Raw genomic sequence first — 16,789 nt, 5'->3', positions numbered from 1 at the left:
TTTCTATACTAATTGTGAGAAAGCAACCACTAGAAAAATTAGAACTTAATGAGGAATTCTCAGAATCAGTCTTATAATTGCATCTACTTTTTGCGAGGGTTTCATGTAAAGTCCAAGAGACCTTCAGAAAGACTGAATCAGTGTATCTCCCTTTTTTGAGAATGTCAGTATTCGTATGGTTCCATTGTTCAGCTCTGCCCTAAATCTCCCTTTCTGTAATTCCCCTTCCTAGAAGGGGTGACTGACCCTGGGTTTGCACATAGCAGACTTGTGATCTGGGAGCTGTTTGAAAGGGGAGGCAGGGAACTTCCCTTCAGTGTACTTTGCGGCTGCCTTTATATCATCTTAAGAGAAAGTCAGTTGCACTTAAAAAGTGGTCTTTTCGTTGGAAAAGACCCTGATGCTGGGAAAGATTGAAGGCAGGAGGAGAAGGGGACAGCAGAGGACGAGATGGTTGCATGGCATCACCGACTCAATGGACATGAGTTTGAGCAAGCTCCAGGAGATGGTGAAGGACAGGGAGGCCTGGCGTGCTGCAGTCCATGGGATCGCAAAGAGTTGGACACGACTGAGCGGCTGAACAAGTGAGGTTGGGAGGAGGAGGGGCTGAAGCCCTTCTGAGCCATGCCCTGGCACCACCACTAATTCCTCCCTAAACAGTTTCCTTTGGGGACAGAGACATTTTGTTTCTTTTTCTTATTCATTGCTGTTTCAAAATACTGTTTTACAAAAGCTTATTAAATCATCTGGTGTGTCCTTGGAATTCATGCCTTTCCCTTCAGAAGTTTTTTCTCCCTCCTTCAAGATTTAATTGGTACCTTAACTACAGTGGAATTCTTTTGCTATGAGACCTCATGTGGTTATGTGAAAGACCCTGTTGACCCACAAAAACTGTTTTCTCTCTTTCAAGAACCTATAAAATGCAAGACTCCAGGAAATCCAGAAAATGGCCACTCTTCTGGGGAGACTTACACCGTGGGTGCCGAGGTCACGTTTTCATGTGAAGAAGGATACCAGCTGGTGGGGGTGGCCAGGATCACATGTTTGGAGTCTGGAGAATGGAGTCATCTGATACCATATTGTGAGGGTATGTTAAGTAAATTCCCCCATGTTTACGGTATACAGCAGTGCTAGAAAGTCAGGTGGAGAAATGCCAAGTGTGGTCCCAATATTTTTTATATTTAAAGCCCAATATTGGACTGATATTTATTTTTGTAACGATTTTTTTGATGTGGACCATTTTTAAAGTCTCGATTGAATTTCCAGTTTTGTTTCTATTGTTCATGTTCTGGTTTTTTGGCCACAAGGCATGTACATCTTAGCTCCCTGACCAGGGATCAAACCTACACCCCCTGCACTGGAAGGCAGAATCTGAACCACCAGACCACCAGGGAAGTCCCTAGGCTCATATTTAAACATGACCAAAACCCTGGAGCTGCCCTTAAAGAGATTTTCACATATACTGGCTAAGAAAAGTAATGCCTGTTGGTTTTCCTCCTTTAAGCTGTTTCCTGTGGTGCACCAGCTCTCCCAGAAAATGGTGGCGTTGATGGGTCTGCATTTACCTATGGCAATAAAGTGATATATAGGTGAGTGTCTAAGCTTAACACTGCATTGTAGATGTTGTTGATAACATGTTGGCAGTGAAAGAATACTGGTAAAAGAAACAAAAAGAGTAATCCCTGAGGATGTTTTCAGATTATCATGGAATTAATTGAATTCTACATTTGGGCTTGGATCCAAAACTCCAGTTTATAACCAAAAATATTCAGCAGCTTGTAGGGCCTTCTTTCATAGCATCTTAAGGACTTATTTTAGATAGGACCATTATCAAACCAGGGATTTGCTGTTTGCCACAGACATGGAGAACAGGTGTGTGGTTATTCAAGGTGGGGGGCGGAGGAGAAGAAGTAAGGACTGAGAATTTGGGATGAGCTAGATGCAAACTATTATATATAGAATGGATACATGAGTTCTTCCTGTATAGCATAGGGAACTATATTCAATATCCTATGATCAACTATAATGGAAAAGAATGTATGAAAGTCAAAAGTGAAAGTGAAGTCGCTTCAGTTGTGTCTGACTCTTTGTGACCCCGTAGACTGTAGCCAGCCGGGCTCCTCTGTCCATGGGATTTTCTGGGCAAGGATAATGGAGTGGGTTGCCATTTCCTTCTCCAGGGGTTCCTCCCGACCCAGGGATTGAACGTGGGTCTCCTGCACGGCAGGCAGACTCTTTACCATCTGAGCCACATATATATGAATATATGTATGTATGTATATGTATAACAGAATGTGTACAAACATATAACTGAATTAGTGTGCTGTGCAGCAGAAGTTGACACAACATTGTAAATCAACTATACTTCAATTAAATTTTAAAGAGTAAACTTTCTGTTGGCAGATGCTAACCCATGACACAAATTGGAAGCAAGTCAAATGCTTAAAATCCATCCTTCTATTTATTACCCAGCAGGGTCCCTGTGGGCAAGATGCATAGTATTCAATATTGAAAAGTTTTTTCAAAGAATTATTTCAGTAGGAAAAAAAATATGGTAGCAATATGTATAAATTCTTAGTCTTTTTGGAGGTTTTGGCACAGATGAAATTATGCAAAATGAATTCTATTCTGTCATTTTATCTTCTTTAGGTGTAATAAAGGATATACTCTGGAGGGTGAGAAAGAATCATCGTGTCTTGCTAGTGGTTCTTGGAGTCATTCTCCTCCTGTGTGTGAACTGGTCAAGTGTTCTAGCCCCGAAGATGTAAATCATGGGAACTATATTTTGAGTGGGCTTACCTATCTTTCCACTGCATCGTATTCATGTGATAATGGATACAGGTACAGTCCTAGACAGCAGCCCAGCTTCCTATAGTACCCTGTTACTCATTATTTACTCAATGGGTTTCACTTCCATGTGATTGGCTGGCTTTAAATACAAGTTTCTAAGTGTAAAAGATATTCTTAAACATGTTTGCTTCTTAAAGCTCAGCCTATAGTAAATGCTTAGGGAAATATTCCATCTAACTTTGAGAGCTCCAGTTCAATTCTATAAACATTTAGACACTAAACATGAAAGCAAAATATGTTTATGAAGCATAACATAACACCTAATAAAATGCTTTGATGATTTTTTTTTTGGTAAACAAAACATTGCATAGAATATTGTTAAAAAAATCATGTCAAGATAAAGGCCTGGGTCTTTAATACTGTTAAGAGGTTAATTTGATTAATGTGTGTGTGTGTGTGTGTGTGTGTGTGTGTGTGTGTGTTCAAAAAGAAGTGAAAGAGTCAGGCTGTGATCAAAAACTTGGCTAACAGATCGAGTGAACGGAAAATGGAGTGAGTTGTACAATCAAAATCTGGTTGGCAAGTGAGAGTGGCGAAGAGCTCCTAGATTTTTAAATTCAAAGGCAGACCAGAGGTCAGAGTGATGAACAGCGCTGTTCAGATGCCCAGGCTCATGGCAAAGACGGTGCCCTTTGATTTGAATTACTCTGACTTCCTGGGTTTCTGTCTCCCTTATAAATGGACCCTAACCAGCCTAATACTGCTTCTCATCCAAGTAATCTGCTAATCCAAGGTTTGGAGTGCTTGACAACATCACCAAGGAGCACATTAAACCATTTTATTTTATACGCCAGTTGTTGTTATGTTGTTTTAGCCTACTCATAGTTTTAAATGAATCTATAGCCAAACTCAGATTTTTGTTTTTATATAAAGCAATAAAGTAGAAAATTCATGTGTTAAAATTCCCAAGTGGCCCCTGTTCTCTCCTAAGCCCTTCCTAGTTCGTCTCTAGAGCAGTAAGTCAATCGCCAGGGAAAGAAGTGGCTCCTTTCTTTTTTTTTTTTAATTTTTTTTGGCTCCTTTCTTTCCTGTAGTTTGCAGGGTCCTTCCGTCATTGAATGCTCGGCCTCAGGCAGCTGGGATAGAGCGCCACCTACCTGCCATCTCGTCTCCTGTGGAGAGCCGCCGGCCATCAAAGATGCTGTCACCACCGGGAGTAACTTCACCTTCGGGAACACTGTCACTTACGCTTGCAGAGAAGGGTGAGTAAACCCGAGGAAGGAAAGGATTATTGGGTGGTCCCAACTGCAGATGGACTCCATTGAACACTAAATTAAATTTCCTGGCAGCCAAAGCCAGAGAGAGCATGATATTCTTTTCTTATAAGAAAGGGAACATATTCTCCTGTAAAAATAGTGTTTTCCCGGAATTAAAGTAATTTATCAAATTGGGCCTTGAAGAATGGACATTGGGCAGTGCAGTGGAAAATATCTTGATACTTTAGTTATAGAGGCAAAAAGCACATTTAAATAAGCATTTGTGTCTTGTCCTCTGCAAAACCAAAGGTAAGACTTTAGGTCACAGCACAAAGGTGGCCACGTCTGCATGAATTAAAGTTCAGATTTTTACATTTTTCCTGCTCTCATTTCATTTAGAGATATAAAAGCAAATAGGAAGCAGTTTACAAAGTGCTTTCCTACTCCTTGCCTCATTTTATCCCCGCAAAAACCATGTAGGACACAGAGAAAGGAAAGGTTCCCTCTGGGACAGTGATCTGCCTAAGGTCTCAGGCAGGGAGTAAAGGATTGAAGGATGATTAAATCCCAGATCATCTGGCATTTAATTGCTCATTTTTTCCTGTGCTTCCTCCACAAATGTTTTACCAGTGATAGTTGACAGTGTTCACACTCCAGATTTACAGCTGCTTTTCATACAGTTGTAACGAGTGACAGCAGAGGGCTTGCCATTTTCTGCACGTGTGTCTCAGTTCTGTCATTTGCTTACTATGTAGCCTTGGGAAAATGGTATAACCTCTCTGCGCTTCTTGTACAAGTTCATTAAAGGTTCGTACTCCTTATGGCCATTGTGAGGAATAAAATTATATGAGGCATGAACTAGCCAGAAGACAATATCTCAACAGACCCTGCCATTATTATGATGTCAGAAGAGAGGACACAGTTTCTAGAACATGAATGTTGAAGTTCATTTCGCTTAGATAAAAAGACCATCCCACTAATACAGGCCGCCAGAAGGTGGCGACAACATTTTCTTGCAAAAAGCTCCTGAGTGTCAAATACTCAAATAGTTGACAGAAATCCCAGATCTTAACATTTTAACATAAGTGATCTTAACACTTGACAAGTGAAAAAAGAAATCTTGAATATTAAAATGTCAGTGTAGGAATTAGCTTTTCAAAACTTATTTTATTAAAGTGTAGTTGATTTATAATGTTACAATGTAAACAAATGTTACAATGATTTAACTTGTAGAAGTTAACTTTCTATGGCCTCATCTCTCCCCTGTGGATTGACTCATTTAAAAACTGCTTCCTGAACTGCATAGTACTATATAAGATGAGTCATTTAAATGTTTGTGAAATCTTTTCAAATATGAATGTTTCAAATAATAACTAGATATTGACTACTTCTGGGTTTTTTTCTGATTACAAAAGTAACCTATTACCACTATATAAAATTAGAAAATAAAAATATATTTTTTAAATTGCCCAAAGATAAATGCTGGTAATATTTTACTATATCTCCTGCTAGAACTTTGCCTTCACATATAGTTTTAAAGTTCATCTCTTATAAAAAGTCCCATATTTTCTTTTTTTCTGTATAAATCATTCAATTGTATTATAAGCAGAGTTTTGTATCCGCCTAATGTTAAATCTATATATTATGAAAAAAAAAGGATTTATTAAAAGACAAACTAGAGATAACATTGAAAATGATGATAAATCCCAGCCTTCGTAAAGGGTTTTGCATTCTTCAGAGGACTTTCCTGGGAATTATCTCAGGTGTTCCCTTCCACAAAGAGGGGGTTTTGGCTGAAGAAATATTATTCCCATTTTATAGTTAAAACAGAAGGTGTTGGGGCCATATTGGCATACAGACTCCTTCAGCTCTAAGCAAATAGACACTCTGTGGGAGCTTTCTTCTCATTGGAAAGCTGGAAACCAAGTCTGTCCACCTAAATGATATAGCTGTTGAAGGGCATGAGGCCATTTTTATTAAAGTGCTTTATATATGCGAGAAGTTCTATGGCTTTATCAGTATTTTCTGTATCGTTGTTGGGCATCCCTGGTGGCTCAGTGGTAAAGAATCTGCCTTGCAGTGCAGGAGATGCAGGTTTATACCCTGAATCAGAAAGACCCCTGGAGAAGGAAATGGCACCCCCCTCCAGTGTTCTTGCCTGGAAAATCCCATGGCCAGAGGAGCCTGGTGAGTCACAGTCCATGGGGTTGCAAGAGTCGGACACAGCTGAGCACGCATGCACCTATCATCATTATCATTATGTAAAGAGATGACATTTTAATAATATAAGGGAAACTATCTCAACCAAATTAGTAGAAAGTACACGCAGTCACAAATCACTACCACCCATGTTTTTTTTTCTAAAAGAAAAAAATATTAATAGCTAGTAAGAGAGAGCTTCATGTTTTTGAAAGTAAAACTCGATGCGAGGAAGAACAGTTTTGCCACTTTACACATATTTACTCATCTTTAGAGTGTCATGAGGGTGGCTAGCCTGGAGAGCTTTTGTCTTATTCCTTTTTTCTGGGCAAATGTCTAATGAAACATTTAAATATATAAAGGAGCACAGAGCCAAATTAAATAATCTCTGTTAAAATTACCTGTGTATCCATTGCTGACATAAAAGAGCATGTTAAATTTTTGCCATAGTTATTGCAGATTTCTTTCTATAAAAAGACATATAATATTACAAAGATAACTGGAAGCCATTCTCACCACCTACTCTTTCCAAAGTAAATGTGTATCTTTTCTGTATTATATATATAGGTCCTCATTAATATTCTGTTGATTTATGTGTTTTAATTTTTGTGTATGTTGCTTCATATTCTTAGTATCATTTTGAGGCTTGATTTTCATTTAATACCATATTTTTTATATTTATCTCTATTGATACATTGGAAAAATCCCTGATGCTGGGAAAGAGTGACAGCTATTAGAGAAGGAGGTGGTAGAGAATGAGATGGTTAGATAGTATCACCTACTCAATGGACATGAATTTGGGCACAGTCTGGGAGACAGTGAGGGATGGGCAAGCCTGGCATGCTGCATAGTCCATGGGGTTGAAAAGAGACATGACTTAGAGGCTGAGCCTAATGTATAACTCTTGACACATGTAAATCAACAGAATTCACTTTAGTTGCAGAATTCACTTTAATTTCCTTGTAAGAATGAGCAATCTCTAAATTACCCATTTCCCTACTGGTAGAGGGTTAATTGATTTCCACTTTATTTGCTCACACAACAGTGCTGATATAAACTTCCTTGTACAGGTCTCCTGGTCCATAAAAGGAAGTATACCTCTGGCCTATAAGAGTTGGAATTATTGGGTCATGGAAATTGCTTTTTCCATCCCCCTCTGATTCTGCTTCTGATTCCTGAAGTATGTCCTTTATATTCTTCTTTTGGCATGTACTTCAGACAATCTTTGTCTGAAAATAATAGTATTTTACCCTTGCTCTTGAATTATAATTTAGCTGGGTATACTTGCATGCACGCCAAATTTCTTCAATCATGTCCAGCTGTTTGCAACTTACGGACTGTAGCTCACCAGGCTCCTCTGTCCTTGGGAGTCTCCAGGCAAGAACACTGGAATGGGTGGCCATTTCCTTCTCCAGGGGATCTTCCCTACCCAGGGATCGAACCTGCATCTCCCTACATCTCCTGCATCGGCAGGCATGTTCTTTACCACTCCTGCCACCTGGGAAGCCTCCAGCTGTATATACAAGTCTACATTAATAGTTTTCTTACATAAACATTTTTGAAGATGTTATTCCATTGTCCCATGACTTCGAGTATTTCTGTTGAAGATTTCATCAATCTTATTTAGTGATCCTTAATCAGGGGCAGTATTGCCCTTCAGGAGCATTAGACAAGGTCTGAAGATGTTTTGATGTCCCACTTGAGGGAAAGATGCTGTTAGCAGTGAACAGATATACTCTGCTGCTGCTAAGTCACTTCAGTCGTGTCCGACTCTGTGTGACCCCATAGACAGCAGCCCACCAGGCTCCCCCGTCCCTTGGATTCTCCAGGCAAGAACACTGGAGTGGATTGCCATTTCCTTCTCCAATGCATGAAAGTGAAAAGTGAAAGTGAAGTCAGTCAGTTGTGTCCGACTCTTTGCGACCCCGTGGACTGCAGCCTACCAGGCTCCTCCATCCATGGGATTTTCCAGGCAAGAGTACTGGAGTGGGGTGCCATCGCCTTCTCTGAGATATACTCTGGGGATGCTGCTAAAACATACTACAGTGCACAAGACAGACGCCCACAAAAAAGATTTGTCTGGTCTAAAATGTCGATAGTGCTGAGGTTGAGGAAATGGTTGAATTGTTCCTTTGAACACTGTGTTTTCCCTTTGATTTGTGTGTGTGTGTGTGTGTGTGTTTTGGTGGTTCTCTATGTTATGACTAAAGCTGCGTTGATTATTGTTCATCTTGTTCAGGGATCACTGTACTTCTTACATCTGAGTATTTGTATCTTTGGCCAGTTTTAAAATAAACTCTTTTTCACTTCAGATATTCTCTCTTCTTCACGTTCACTTTTCTCTATTTCTAGATATATATTAGTTTTATTAGATATATACTAGGGCTTTTATTTCTGTTTTACATGTTCATTGATCTCTCACATTTTCCATATCTTTAAACACTTGGGTTGCATTTGGGTAATTTCCTAATTTATATCTTCCAGTTCACTAGTTTTTCTTTCTGCTGTCTATAATCTGCTTTTGAACTGTGTCCATTTTTTTAAAGTTTTATTTTCTGTGTTTTTATTTTTAAACCTGCTCTTTATTTTTCAAGTGTCTTTTTACATAGTCTCTACTTTTTAAATAGAATTTTGAGGCTTTTGTCTTTAATTATTTGAACATATTTATTTCATATTATTTTTAAATTCTAGACCACTTTTTCTATTATCTCAATTTATTGGTGCCCTCATCTTGCTGTTTGTCTACTGACCATTCATGATGAAAAATATGCATGTGTTTTATAATTTTATATTGTATCCTGATAGTATTGGCGCTTGTTTTATCTATGACAGTTCTTTAATGATCTGAGTATATGGACTGTTTTTCCTACTGCATAAACCCAGGAATATCACCAACCAAAACGCAGTTTTACATTTATTTATCAGTTTGAAGGCTTTCCATACAAAATGATTGGTATAAAGCCTCTCAGTAGTGTCAAACTCTTTGTGACCCCAGGAACTATATAGTCCATGGAATTCTCTAGGCCAGAATCCTGGAGTGGTAGCCTTTCCCTTCTCCAGGGGATCTTCCCAACCCAGGGATCAAACCCAGGTCTCCCGCATTGCAGGCGGATTATTTACCAACTGAGCCACAAGGGAATCCCAAGAATATTGGGGTGGATAGACTAACCCTTCTCCAGCGGATCTTCCCAACCCAGGAATCGAACTGGGGTCTCCTGCTTTGCAGGCCCATTCTTTACCAACTAAACTATCAGGGAAGCCCGATTGGTATAAATCCTATCCTCAAATCCACATGCGATGCAGCCCTGGGTTCTGCTACCTTAGCTGGAACTTTTTCTAACCAGATTCCTAGCAAGTGCAGGGATCTCACTTGTCACATCACTGGGCCTCAAGGTGCAAATTTTCTAGTGAATATCCTTTCACTGAATGTCCTTCCAGGACATAGAATCATGCCAGAGACTCAGCTATTACTCTCTACTTCAACCCCAAGGTTATATTTACTGCCCTTACTTCCCTTTCCTGTCCAACCCAAGGGCAACCATAGCAATTATTCACAGACTTTTCTGTTTTTTTTCTTTTTTATGGGCTTCCCTGGTGGCTCAGAGGTTAAAGTGTCTGCCTCCGATGCGGGAGACCCGAGTTCGTTCCCTGGGTCGGGAAGATCCCCTGGAGAAGGAAATGGTAACCCACTCCAGTACTCTTGCCTGGAGAATCCCATGGACAGAGAAGCCTGGTAGGCTACAGTCCATGGGGTCGCAAAGAGTCAGACACGACTGAGCGACTTCACTTCCTTCCTTTCTGTTTTTAATTTCCTCTTCATTTGTGGCACATTTGTTGTCAGCTTAGCTATGCATTTAAAATAATTTTTGTTGTATTTCAGTAAGTATTGCATAGAGGCAGTTTTCAGACTATATTATAGCCAGAACAAGAAGTCAGTGCTTGTCCTTACCACTTCACTTCTTTTCCATCTCTTCCCCGGCAAGAGAAAGTGCACAGAACACGCGCTGTGTCTGCCCTATTCCCGGATAGAATCACTGTGCCCATGTCACGGCTTTTGTGTACTGTCATCTCCTCCCGTCTCCTAAAGTGCTGTTGGCCGGACAAGAACCTGTTTCCCTCTCTAACCCTCTCAGTTCCTCTTCTCCCTTGGGCTGCCTCACACAGGCCGCTGCCCTGCACAGTGTGTGAGCTACCCACTCCTGCTCATTGGGGGCACAGTCACACCTTCTTGCTTTGGTCTCAGTGTTTTTGTCGTCTTATACCAGTGCTGTGCTGTGCATGAGCTTTTCCTTGGATTAAGAAGGGACAATACCCTCTCAAGATAAGGATGGAAGAGCAGAGACTTTAGGAGCCTAGAGTAGTAAGATGAATGGGAGAAAAGGAATGTCTCATTTCTGTCTCCTGCCCTGAAATTGGTCTTCCAAATCCATCTTTTATTAAAATGTTACACTGGAGGTTTTTAGCTTTCTGCCTCAACTTACAGAATGATCACTTATTTCCCATTTTCCTTTTCATCCTTATATATTTTCTCTTGGTAAGAAATTCAATAGGAAGGAAGGGTTATTGACAACCTAACATCCTGATAGAATGTTTCCTTTTTGAGTCTTCTCAAATAGAGACTTTTAAAATGCAATTACTGTATATACTACAATAACATTGTTATAATCTTTTTCAATTGAAAACAGAATTACTTACTGATACAGATTTATACTTTCTGCTGATCTTATTATATTGCAGCTCTTTGAAGACTAGTATGCTGCTCTTTTAAGACTTCTTAAGAGAAGAGCTAATAACCCACTCATAAACCCACTCATAAAGTCTTCTCATAAAGCTTCCCAGGCCCATTAGTAAGTATTCATGCCATGAATCAAACCACTGAAAATTGCATCTGGAGATTACTCTGCCCATTTTCAAAGGATTTTTTAATCATTCCAGAAGTATGATAATGCATTACAGCCAGTTAATCCTAAAATGTTCCTTCTGGGGCATCACTATAATATCAGTGGGACAGTCTTCTTAGGAATTACAGAAATTTTTCATTGTTTTAAAATATATATGGCCCGGTTTTAAATAACAGACTTCAAGGGCGTCCCCATTGTTTTTTGAATGAGACTACAAAATGTCACACAGAATAAAATTAAATATTTCAACGTTTTAGATTTTTACCAATTCCAATTTTTCCTGTTTTGGTAGCCAACATTTATAGGCCATATCTTATCATCAGTATAAAACTTCATCATTTTTAAATGATTCTTTTACATAAGTAAGTTAACTGTGTCCTCCAGAAAGGTGAGCACTCATTTAGATTTCTAACATAATGGAATGATGTGGCAGTTTGATCAAAGACTGGTTATAGTTCTACTTAGCAGCAGCAGCAGCAGCAGGCAGCAGTAACTACAAATTAATCCCTCTTTTTGTCATTCAGAGAACATACGTTTCTTTAGCATCTTAAAAGACTAACTGATGTATCTTAGAAGACAGTTATTTTTAATAAGCTCCTGACCTCATCTTCATTGAATATTTTATCTAGTCTAAAGCACTGGCTTTATTTCCACCTTTTGAAGTTATTCAGTATAAATTTCTCTGCTTCTGTGAAATGCCAGCCATTCAAGTTTTGATGGCTTGGTCCCAAGGTTCTCCTACAAATGGATCACTGGAGCTAATTGAGAGGTTTCAGAAAGGGATCCCAAGCCCTTCATACGTTCCCATGACTAAAAAATAAATAAATAGAATAAAAGATCCTACACTCTGGTTAAGATGTCAGGCTTGCAGCATTGGAAGTGAAGGTGTCAGGAGACAGACATTTCAGCCAGCTCACCCTCAAATCTGCCTTTCTCTTTCTCATGAATGGAAGTGATTCCAAGTCTGTTCACTCTCAGAGTTACTGTCCTCGGAGTCTTTTCCAATAGGCCTATAGCCATTTTTGATCTGTGATACCCAGAGCTGAATGCATATTGGAGCATAACTACAAAAAAAAAAAAAAAAAAAACCCACTAAATTTAGGGATTGGCACATGGTACTTAAAACATAACTGTTATTTCATCTTTCTTCTTCTCTTTCTGAATAAATGAGTTTCTAGAGATACAGTAACCCTTTTAAGGATGTCACCATTGACCCGTTTGATGAAATTAAAGTCTTTTATGCGGGCTGCCACTAAGCCAGGTTTCCCTCCGTGCAATTTTTCTTCGTTGTCTATATACAGGACCTCCATTTTATCTTTGTTAAATACTACCTTGTACGATTAGAAACATTGAACTGGACTATTAAAGCCCTCATCTTTCACCCTACAGTTATGTGTTGTTTACAAACCAGTGGGCTAAGGACAGAGTTTTGTGGCATTCACAAGATAGGACACGCCCAGCTAGCTTACTTCTGTTAACCAGTCCTCTTTGGGTCATCCAGTTAACAAACCACTTATATATCTTCCTGTTCTAGCAGCATTTTGCCAGCTAAAAGCTTACGAGACACCTTGCAGAGCTACTGTCAAAACTGGTTTCCGGTTCATTTATGCCTGCCACACTTTCACTCATTAGCCATCAGAAGTCGTCAAAAAACACACGAGATCCTAGTGGCCACTGCTTCCTCTTCCAGATGTTCATGAGCCGTTCTGTTTGTAAATCTGCAGAAGGCCTCGGCTATACCACACTCCCATTTCTTTGCTCCTGTTACTTTTCATCCTTTCCTGCTTTCTTCATGACTCCTCTCAAAAGCTGTTTCATCTGGGACACAGATGCGTAAACAAGGACAGGCACTGGTATTGCCTTGTGCACTAGGGGAAGAGATTCTAGCCCGTAGCATCACCTCATTGTCCAATGAAGGACTAAATGTTGATTGAGAGTGATAAAGAAAAGTCAAGACAAAAGGATGGTGTCCATTCTAGGAAAGTATGGATAGTATCAAAAATGCGTTCTTTAAATTCATCTGTTCCAAATACAAGTATTTAGTGGTAATCTCCCTCTACATTACAGAAGTGCTTTTTTGCTGTGATTTTCCCATTAGCAAAAAGTAGTTAGTGGAGATTGTCTAGCAGATCAGAGGTCAGAGGCCTAACAAAATGCTGCCAGATTACAAAGCACCGGTTTTGTGTCCTTAAAAGGCTTTGAGGAATAAGGAAGGTTCTGGAGGTAGAGGCTTCTGCCTCAAAGCAGCTAGTCTCATGACATAAAGAAGCAGTTTATAGATGGCACAATGGATCCTCATAAATCACGATGTCTCAGATGATGTCTGTAAACTTCAGCCAATGAAATATAGTAGCAGCATTAAAGGACCTTGTGAAAATGATGATACATGGTTCAGAGTGTTCCAAGCACGTAAATTTGTGCCATAAAAATAGAAAACATTGAGAATGTCTACAAATGGAGCGTGTTCTACACAGTAATAGCAGAAGCTAGGAACTCAGACCTTGGACAATGGATTTTTAATAATAAAATTAAAGTTTTAATATACTGTCTTTGTATATCTTCCCAGGCCCTTTAAGACGGAAGCCATCTAACAGTTTATTAAGTTCTGATTCTTATACAAAGGACTGAGCTAATCCACAGCATCGAGCTTCAGCAGACCCCAACTGGAGACTTCTTAGCTATTGAGTATAGCTATGAGTGTTTGCTTTGAGACCATTTCTACCCACAGCATAATATATGATTATTATAGGTAGGGAGGTTACAAACATCTCTGATGTTGCTCAATCATTTTTTACCTGATCTCTGTTTTCTATAGATTTCATAAATCTTACCAACAAAGATAAAGAAATTCCACCCTCTCTGTCGTAAGTGAAATTGGAGATGTTAACTAACTGATGATTTAAGAATCTGCTGAAGAGTCGGTCAAATAATTTGTACTAATAACACTGACATACAGTTTCTACAGTATACCACCTGTGATGTAACTGATCTCATTTTAAGGAGAGAAGAGAGAAGACAAAAGTGTTAGAATTCAGTAAACCAAAATCAGATCCTAACTCTGCTGCTTGCATCTGTGTGATTCTCAGCAGATTATATAGCCTTCTGAACCATCACTGTAAAATGAAGAAATTAGAATTTCTTAGCAGATTATTTCAGTCCCCTTACCCTTCATTAGTATCAGAATGACGGACCGATCAGATGTTAGGCATTCCTTTCAATCTCCCCATCCTCTTTCTCTTCAGTAAGAAAGTGAAAATGAAAGTCAGGGTGTAATTATTCTAATACTGCATATCCTAATATTGTGTTCTACTTCATTGAGAGAGTACTTGAGAATAAGATTTTTGTAAATCATCAATCTACCGTCATATATGGTGAAAAGCCTTGTGCGTAAAAAAGACTGAGAGTTATTAAGCAAAATGTATTTGTGCTGGTCAAACAGCCATATTCAGACACAGCTTTTAATGCTAACAGTGTGGTTAAGGCCTTAGGAATCACTGGAGACTGAAATTATAATCTCTCCTTTAAAGTTCATTGATTATAAGTAAGAGAATAACTAAGAGTTACATAGAGGCTACCTATGGTTTATCAGAGCTTTTAGGACAAATGATCAAGTCAGCAACTGAAACTATCTGTAGACAGATGAAGTTCCAACTCAGTTGAGCCAAACAGAACCATAACTTATTCCTCATTTTTATTTGTAAGAAAATGTATAACAATTTTTAGAGTTTCTTTAATAGCAAAAATCCACTTCCCTTTCTGAACAAGCCCTAGTATTATTACCAAGATGTGTATCTTAGATGAAGATGATTTGGTCAATAAGCTCAAATTCAAACAGTAAATAGTGTTTTAAAGGATAAAGAATAAAAGTAAAGTCATTGTTGGAAAGATCAAAAATAAAAACAGAATAAGATACAAACACCTTTTGTCAAATATACTCTAGTTACTGTTTCTTTCTCCCCAATCCAATAGCTATACCCTTGCCGGTCCTGACACTATTGAGTGCCTGGCCAGTGGCAAGTGGAGCAGAAGTGACCAGCAATGTCTGGCCGTCTCCTGTGACGAGCCGCCCAGCGTGGAACATGCCTCCCCAGAGACTGCCCATCGGCTGTTTGGAGACATTGCGTTCTACTATTGCTCAGATGGCTACAGCCTGGCAGACAACTCCCAGCTCCTCTGCAATGCCCAGGGCAAGTGGGTTCCTCCAGAAGGTCAGGCCATGCCCCGTTGTATAGCTCATTTCTGTGAAAAACCCCCTGCTGTTTCCTACAGCATCTTGGAATCTGTGAGCAAAGCAAAATTTGCAGCAGGCTCAGTTGTGAGCTTCAAATGCATGGAGGGTTTTGTACTGAATACCTCAGCAAAGATTGAGTGTCTGCGAGGTGGGCAGTGGAGCCCTTCCCCCATGTCCATCCAGTGCATCCCTGTGCGCTGTGGGGAGCCGCCCAGAATCATGAATGGCTATGCAATTGGATCAAACTACAGTTTTGGAGCCATGGTGGCTTATAGCTGCAACAGGGGCTTCTACATCAAAGGCGAGAAGAAGAGTGCCTGCGAAGCCACAGGACAGTGGAGCAGCCCCATACCCACGTGCCACCCTGTATCTTGCAGTGAACCACCGAAGGTTGAGAATGGCTTTCTGGAGGTAAGAGACTGATTCACAAGTGTCCCTGGCTTTCATCGCTGACAGGGCCAGCCCACTGTGTGGCTTACTGTGAGGCAGGGGTGTGGAAGGAAATCCAAGGAAGAAGGGATACACTTATACATGTGACTGACTGACTTTACTGTACAGCAGAAACTAGCACAACATTGTAAAGCAACTTACTCCAATTTTTAAAAAATACTGTTGAAAAATAAAGAACCAGGGGCATATGATTGAATAAGAAACTAAATCTATAGTCAGTAAATATTGGAGAGAATTTGATAGAGGTTATAAATCCTTTTAATCTATAGCTTTCTACCTTCTGCTAGCATACAGACACTTGAAATACTTTTCAGCAATATCTTGGCCCTAACCATGAAGCTACAATAAAACAGTTTTAAGAAAATATTATTTTGCTTTATAAAAGTTGTTGCACGATGGATGTATTTATTTTTATAGAAATCAAGGTTGAAAAGGAACCTAGAGAAATCTGTTATCATCTCTAATTTTTAGACACAAAGTAGGGCGGTAAACCATCCATTCACTGTGGGACAGCTTTTGCGATTTTCTTTTAGGGCACCTAAAGGTAATTTTATCAGGACAAAGCATTATATCATATCCACAAATGTCCTCCTTTCTCATTAATATGTGTCTGCTCATTAAATCTATCAAGAAATCACGAATAAGAATCTATTCCCCCAAATCAAGGGCCATTTTAAGCAGATTATATTCTAATTAAATACTTTTTAAAAATTCACACATGCATATAGCACCGTTTCTCCTTTATATTTGAAAACAGTGAAAGCCTTTGTCTAAGACCTTTGTTCAGAGGTATTAACTTTCCATTGAAATGAGCGTGTCTAGTATATGTAAGAAGGCTTTCTTCATTTATTCATTTAACAAATATTTCTGGAGCTCCTACTAGGTATCAGGTAAGCAATCAAGATCTAGTATTTAATAATTCTGAATAGGTCTGTGATTAGATCCATCATGGTGTTTACGTG

General features: G+C 39.3%; 1 protein-coding gene across 1 annotated transcript in view; it reads left to right on the top strand.

The window, feature by feature from the left end:
- SVEP1 (sushi, von Willebrand factor type A, EGF and pentraxin domain containing 1) overlaps nucleotides 1-16,789 on the top strand; it is a 210,261-nt gene that overhangs the window by 156,678 nt on the left and 36,794 nt on the right. The window contains 5 exon segments of the mRNA XM_013966263.2: nucleotides 911-1,087; nucleotides 1,505-1,589; nucleotides 2,650-2,841; nucleotides 3,885-4,052; nucleotides 15,116-15,788. Of these exon segments, the coding sequence (XP_013821717.2) occupies nucleotides 911-1,087; nucleotides 1,505-1,589; nucleotides 2,650-2,841; nucleotides 3,885-4,052; nucleotides 15,116-15,788 (1,295 nt within the window).

Source organism: Capra hircus, chromosome 8 (assembly GCF_001704415.2).
Source record: "Capra hircus breed San Clemente chromosome 8, ASM170441v1, whole genome shotgun sequence".
In the NCBI taxonomy this organism is placed as follows: domain Eukaryota; kingdom Metazoa; phylum Chordata; class Mammalia; order Artiodactyla; family Bovidae; genus Capra; species Capra hircus.
This window is presented reverse-complemented; position numbering and strand designations above follow the sequence as displayed.